The sequence below is a fragment of the Pygocentrus nattereri genome, chromosome 12 (assembly GCF_015220715.1).
Source record: "Pygocentrus nattereri isolate fPygNat1 chromosome 12, fPygNat1.pri, whole genome shotgun sequence".
NCBI classification, from domain to species: Eukaryota; Metazoa; Chordata; class Actinopteri; order Characiformes; family Serrasalmidae; genus Pygocentrus; species Pygocentrus nattereri.
Genome location: NC_051222.1, coordinates 42,919,537 through 42,926,983, shown reverse-complemented (window position 1 = coordinate 42,926,983; position 7,447 = coordinate 42,919,537). Strand labels below are relative to the sequence as shown.

Below are 7,447 nucleotides of genomic sequence, written 5' to 3'. Positions count from 1 at the left end.
GAGCGCCCCCTGCTGTTTATCAGAGCTCCCCTTTCTGTTTATCAGCGCTCCCCCTGCTGTTTATCAGAGCTCCTCCTGCTGTTTATCAGAGTCGCCCCCTGCTGTTTATCAGAGCTCCCCCTGCTGTTTATCAGAGCTCCCCCTGCTGTTTATCAGAGCTCCCCCTGCTGTTTATCAGAGCGCCCCCTGCTGTTTATCAGAGCGCCCCCTGCTGTTTATCAGAGTCGCCTCCTGCTGTTTATCCGAGTCGCCCCCTGCTATTTATCAGTTTACCAGTGTTGCCTCTCCCCAGTTTCAGTTTCCATTTCCCAAACGCTTTAGCCGATTGCACGAACGTTCCTCCTCCTAATAAACAGCCGCCCGTTCAGCTCCGCCTCCTCATTATTCACCATCATCACTGTAATACTCCATCATCTACATTACCACAGGAAGGAGATCAGAGGGGCGGAGGAGTTGGAGTCGGCAGCGTCTGAGACGTTTAAAAGGCGGAGTTAGAAGAGAAAAGCGTTTTACAGTGGCAGTAAGCCGAGCTCCCCCTGCTGGTAGTGAACTGGCCCACATAGCCCACAGTTTTGGGCCCATTCTAGCTGTGCTATGTGACTGCTGGTTGACTGCTGGGTAAATGCTATGCATGCAGACCAGAATAGGGCCAGATCCTCGACGCCTTCGTAGGGTTTTGCCTTGTCTACATTCATGGGCCAATACTGGTGGGAATGGTGTCAGGACCCTGCTGGGGTTCATCCTGAAGTCAGGACAGGATAGTCCGGTTTGGATGCCTGTGCGATGCTGTTTTCTGATCTGGACTTAGTGATGAGGTCATGAAGGGAGGAGCTGTACTGAAGTCATCATGGAGACTACGTTAACTGCATGGGGTGTAATTCCCCCTCCGACCGCCGGGGGCAGTAAAAGCGCCCCAGCGCTGACACGTAAGTGGTCAGCGGAGCAGGAAGTGAGTGAGTTGCAAACACAGGCAGAGTGACAGTGGAGCGAGGAGTAAATATTAATATTAATAAGTGAATAACAGCTTTATTAATCCGCCTTCGAGGCAGCGGGGTTCCTCCGGTATGGCCTGTCTGACTCTGCTGCTGCTGCCGCTTCTCCTGACTCTAAACGAGGCGAGGATTCATCGACTGTCCCTCAGCGTGAGTGCGTTAATAACAGCGTTAATAACGGCGCCGATGGTGTAATAACATAAGCGGAGAGTGACTATTCACGTCTGAAGACGCTCTAATCTCCTGCTGCTGCTCTGGTCGCGCTTCGTTTCTGTTCTGAAGTCGCACCAAACTTCACGTATTTGGTCTGAAACTTCGTGTTTTCCTGGTTTTCCCGGTTTTCACGCCTGCTGCAGTTCCTCGGACGCTCCTCCAAACTCGGCTTTGTGCACATGGAGGCTTTAAAACTCCTCCGGAGCTCAGGCTGGTCTTGTCAAGCCGTTGACATGCATATGTGGTGAAGGGGAGTTCCACCAATATTTTAAAATTCCCCAGTAACTCAGAGTGGGGAGTGATCAGACATTCAGAGGGTCTGGTGTCTTTACCATGGTGGTGATGGGAACCAGGCGTCGCCATGACTACAACACAGATATAGACACTTTATTTACCATCCAGAACCACCAGAGAACCTACACGAGTCTTCTGAGCTTATATGGAATGTTGATGATGGAAAATAGTGGAAAATCTGGAATAATGAGATTTCTTTGGGGACTATTTTGCCGCACAGCGCCCTGCATGTCTCCCTCCACCATGAATGGAGTTGAAGTTCTCTAAACTCTCATAAAACAGCGTCTCAGTCATCAGGCAGTGAATTCAGAACCAGTGAGGAACTTTTAGAGGGACGTCTGGTTCCCATCACCTCCACTGTGAGGAGCTTTTAGAGGGACATCTGGTTCCCATCACCCCCACTGTGAGGAGCTTTTAGAGGGACGTCTGGTTCCCATCACCATGATCACCATGGTTCCTATTGGTGGATGTGTAAAACGTGTTGGTTTTTGTGACCTTGTCGAAACAGTGGGTTTAAAGCAGACAGCTTGGTTTGCGTGTGTGGACTGTGTGGACTGGAGACGGTTAGTGTGTGTGTATTACACTGAATCCTGTTATTTAAACGAGGGAAATTCAGTCTTCAGTGATGTTTAATATAATTTGGGCCATAGCCGAGCCGAACTGATCAGACTATGTGGCTAAAAAAGTGGAGAGTTTGGGTTTAAATAACTTATTTTTTATGTTCACAATGAACTACTGATGCTTTTTGTACCACCACAGAAAATCCCAACTTCATCGTATGTAACAGTGAATAATTAACATAAACAAATCACCCGTCACTGTGAGGAGATGGTCTTCACTGTAGACCAATCAGAGCAGGTTCTGAGTCTTCAGGCTGTGTGTAGTTGCTGGGAATGAATGGGTGAGACTTGGCTGGCTGCTTTGTTGTGAATGTCCACAAAGCTGGAGGGGATTTCTTGGCTGAGCTGGATGGCGGGCTGTTAAATTTAAAAGGAAGATCTTGCAGGGCAGGTTTGGTTTTTCGCTGTATGTTGTGTGAGTCACGCTTCCTGCTTTAGGAAATGTCCCTCTGAAAATGACGCGAAGGAACACCAGGTTGCAGCATTGTGTCTGGTCATGAACTGTAGGTTAAAAAAACCACAACAGCGTATTTAGAAAGTCACTAGTCCTTTGAACAGTGTATTTCTGATGTGATGCAGTAGCTGGATGTACTGAAATATCCAGAAACCACTTGTAATGAAGGGGAATTTCACTGTTTTCTCACAGATTCCCCCTAATTCAGTGTGTGAGGTGTAATCAGAGGTTCAGAGCGGTTTGGTGTGAAATGCTTCAGATGTCTTTACAGTGGTGGTGATGGGAACCAGACGTCCCCCTCTAAAAGCTCCTCACAGTGGTGGTGATGGGAACCAGACGTCCCCCTCTAAAAGCTCCTCACAGTGGTGGTGATGGGAAGCAGACGTCCCCCTCTAAAAGCTCCTCACAGTGGTGGTGATGGGAACCAGACGTCCCCCTCTAAAAGCTCCTCACAGTGGTGGTGATGGGAACCAGACGTCCCCCTCTAAAAGCTCCTCACAGTGGTGGTGATGGGAACCAGACGTCCCCCTCTATAAGCTCCTCACAGTGGTGGTGATGGGAACCAGACGTCCCCCTCTAAAAGCTCCTCACAGTGGTGGTGATGGGAACCAGACGTCCCCCTCTAAAAGCTCCTCACAGTGGTGGTGATGGGAACCAGACGTCCCCCTCTAAAAGCTCCTCACAGTGGTGGTGATGGGAACCAGACGTCTCCCTCTAAAAGCTCCTCACAGTGGTGGTGATGGGAACCAGACGTCCCTCTAAAAGCTCCTCACAGAAAGTTCCTACATGAACTGGTTCTGATTTCACTGCCTGATGACTGAGACGCTGTTTTATGAGAGTTTTGTGAAGATATTAAAGCCATTCAGGGTGAAGAAGTGCATGCAGGGTGTGGTGAGGCAAAGAAAAGTTGTCAGTACTGATTGTTGCCATATGAAGAGTAAAGCAGGGCTGATAGCAGGTTTTACAGTGATCTGTCTGTGTTTGTGCTGTATTTCTGGGTTGTGGGATGTTGGAGCTCTTTTCTCTCGCTCTGGCTGGTGAGAGAAACAGTAGTGAGTGGGCTGGGGGGGCATTTTGGAGCTGGTTTGCTGGCTGATGAACGGTCACAGGTGGATGTTGATGCAGAGTCTGATCAGTGATCTGATGTGTGAATCATGTCGTGTTTAACCCTTTGTTGAAATATCAAGGCCAAAAAGCAGAGCAATGATTTCAGGATTTTGGGTGATTTTCTGAGCCGAATTACTCACTGGTGCTGACGTCACCCTATCTAGTTTACATTTACATTTCCAGCCTTTAGCAGACGCTCTGATCCAGAGCGACTTACAGGAAGAGCTTCATCTGTCTAGAGAAAGTCTCTCTGCTAGTTACCAGTAGGTTAGAGAGAGAGACGGTCCTGAGCTCAGATCCTGCTAGAAACACAGTCACTGATACAGAGAGAGAAGGAGCAGAGCTGAACACAGAACTCTGAGCCCTGCAGTACAATACAGTAAACTACAGTAAACTACAAAGCACAGTGCAATACAATAAAATATGATGTACAAGTGCAGCACAATATACTGCAGTCAATACTTAGTTCAATGCTGATTTAAGTGCTGTGTAAAGAGATGAGTCTTCAGTCTCCTCAGCGAGAGACTCTGCTGGTCGGACAGCCAGTGGGAGTTAATTCCACCACTTGGGAGCCAGTACGAAGAACATTCCCGACGCTTGTCTTCCACGCGCCTTGAAGGATGGCCGGCCAAGCCGAGCTGTACTCGAAGCTCGAAGGGCTCGTTCTTTGAGTCGGTTCTGCTCACGGTCTGATAAGTGTATAACGTCTATAGCTTAAACCGTTCTGAAGTTATGAAGACTAGAACTTTTTCAGGTTCAGGTACAAATCAGAAGTGCTGGAGCTCCATCCAGTACCTTTGGGATGAGTTGGAGTGATCCAGAACTGACCATCACACATTGAGCACTAGTGTGATCAGGTAATAATCAAATCCTCACAGCAATGTTCAACATCTAGTGTAAAGCCTTCCCAGTAGAATAGAGGCTGTTGCTGCAGCACTGACTCACTAGTAACACCGTCATTTCAGAGAAAACACTGGTGTCTACAAACGTTTGGACACGTTGTTCTAAAAGCCTGCAGTTGTCTGTGAAGGTATTGGATTTGTGCTCTAGACGGGAGGGTCAGTGACACCTTGACCTTTTCGAGGACCCGCTTGATTGATTTATCCACTAATTTGAAGGCGACTTACATAAAGAACATCACGGTCTTCTGTGTTGAAGCTGCTACTGATCTGGTCTCCTTCACTTTAACTGTTTGTTTCTCTCTCAGAATGAAACCCGTTCCGTCGTTCACCTCAACACCTTCGGTTACTTCGCCAATGGAACTCTGGAGGTCAACCTGACGTCCCTCTATCTTACCCAAATCAGCAAGACCAACTTCAGCACCAATCCCGTGAGCTGTAACCTTGATTCTGTGTGACATGATATTGTTCAGTGTCTTCAGAGGAGAGTTTTGAATTCGTTTAATGATTAATAAGTTTGTGCACCCTGCTGAAGTGACATGTTTTGTTGACTTTTCTGAGTCAAACTAAGTGAACATTTTAATGCGGATTATCATTAATGTGGCCTGTGGAGCCGTTACGGCGTGTTTTTTATAGTGTATATATATGTAATTTAAATAATTCAATGTCCCCCAGAACATTGAGCCAGGCCTTCTTTTTGAGTCTGTGTGTGATGTTAATACATAAAGACGTACGACGTGGTGTGAAAAACTCCCAACACGACGCCTCTGACTTTTAAATGATTATTTCAGTCTATTCAGGGCGACAGTGCACACGCATCATATTTTAGCCTGTTTTTCTTCTCCTCACCCAGTAACAGTAGTTTTACTCAAAAACAAGTAGAGCATTTCAAAGCAAGTATAAATAGGAATTTCAGTGTGTTCTCTGTAGAGGATGTAAAGAGCCTCATTTGACTGGGCGCTCAGACTTTTCAGTGTAAGTTAATACTGTGGTTGTGTGTTCTGTGCAGGTGGGCTTCAGCCTGGCTCGGTCTCATGTGAATGGAGTTCTTTCTTACACAGTAAGTCAAAGTGGGTGGTTATAATCTGCTTCTACAGCAGTGTCCAAGTTAATCTCCTTAAAGCCATAATTTGACCGCAGATCTAATTTATTAACTTTGCCCTCTTACCACAGATGTTATGGATCAGTCAAGATGTGTTTGGTGTCTAAAGCTTGCTTCGATAGTTTTAGTGCTGGAGCTACGAGGCAAATGTATGATGTTCAGTAATTAATTTTCCACGATCTGGACAATCAAATCTCATCATGATACGCTAGTGATGTACCGATACCATTTTTTTAGACTGAGTACAAGGACATCATTTTGTACTCAATGATACCGAGTCTGATGCCACACCGAGTAACCTACTTAGAAGGACATAGTTGCTAGTGTAAATGAGTGCAATGTACACTATATTTCCAAAAGTATTCCCTCACCCATCTAAATCACTGAATCCAGGTGCTCCAGTCTCTTCCATGGCCACAGGTGTATAAAGCCGAGCCCCTAGGCCTGCAGACTGCTTCTACAGACATTAGTGAAAGAATGGGTCGCTCTCAGGAGCTCAGTGAATTCCAGCGTGGTACCGTGATCGGACGCCACCTGTGCAGCAAGTCCAGTCGTGAAATTTCCTCACTACTAAATATTCCACAGTCCACTGTCAGTGGGATTATAACACAGTGGAAGCGATTGGGAACGACAGCAACTCAGCCACGAAGTGGTCGGCCACGTAAAATGACAGAGCGGGGTCAGCGGATGCTGAGGGGCATAGTGCGCAGAGGTCACCGACTTTCTGCAGAGTCGATCACTACAGACCTCCAACTTCATGTGGCCTTCAGATCAGCTCGAGAACCGAGTAGAGAGCTTCATGGAATGGGTTTCCATGGCCGAGCAGCTGCATCCAAGCCTTACATCACCAAGCACAATGCAAAGCGTGGAATGCAGTGGAGTAAAGCGCCGCCACTGGACTCTAGAGCAGTGGAGACGTGTTCTCTGGAGTGACCAATCACGCTTCTCCGTCTGGAAATCCGATGGACGAGTCCGGGTTTGGCGGTTGCCAGGAGACTCTGCTTGTCTGACTGCATTGTGCTGAGTGTAAAGTTTGGTGGAGGGGGGATCATGGTGTGGGGTTGACCTCACAAATGCGCTTCTGGAAGAACGGTCAGAAATTCCCATAAACACTCCTAACCCTTGTGGAAAGCCTTCCCAGAAGAGCTGAAGCTGTTATAGCTGCAAAGGGTGGGCCGACATCATATTAGACCCTATGGATTAAGAATGGGATGTCACTTAAGTTCATATAGTGCATCTGTAAAGTATTCACAGTGCTTCACTTTTTCCACATTTTGTTATGTTACAGCTTTATTCCAAAATGCATTCAATTAATTTTTCCCTCAGAATTATACACACGATACCCCATAATGCTTTCCAAATCATGTCCAATCAACTGGATCTACCACAGGTGGACTCCAATCAAGTTGTCAAAACAACTTGGATGATCAGAAGGATGATTGGTATGCGGGATGCACCTGAGCTCAATTTTGAGTGTTATGGCAAAGGCTGTGAATATTATGTACATGTGATTTTTTTTTTTTTTTTTTTTATTTATTTCCCAAACGTTCAAACTAACTTTTTTCACTTTGTCATTATGGGGTATTCTGTGTAGCATTTTGAGGGAAAAAATGAATTTAATCCATTTTGGAATAAGGCTGTGTAACATAACAAAAAAAAGCGCTGTGAATACTTTCCTGGTGTACTGTATGTGTGTGAAGGCAGATGACCGAATACTTTTGGAAATGTAGTGTAACAGTTAAATCTAGCTGAAGTGCGTTACCTAG

General features: G+C 46.4%; 1 protein-coding gene across 1 annotated transcript in view; it reads left to right on the top strand.

The window, feature by feature from the left end:
* The first annotated feature begins 582 nt into the window (after nucleotides 1-582).
* Nucleotides 583-7,447, top strand: part of LOC108413117 (protein GPR108) — a 29,044-nt gene continuing 22,179 nt past the window's right edge. Inside the window, exons 1-3 of the mRNA XM_037543375.1 lie at nucleotides 583-1,142; nucleotides 4,888-5,010; nucleotides 5,589-5,639. Of these exons, the coding sequence (XP_037399272.1) occupies nucleotides 1,065-1,142; nucleotides 4,888-5,010; nucleotides 5,589-5,639 (252 nt within the window). The 5' untranslated portion in view covers nucleotides 583-1,064. The remainder of the gene's footprint in view (nucleotides 1,143-4,887; nucleotides 5,011-5,588; nucleotides 5,640-7,447) is intronic.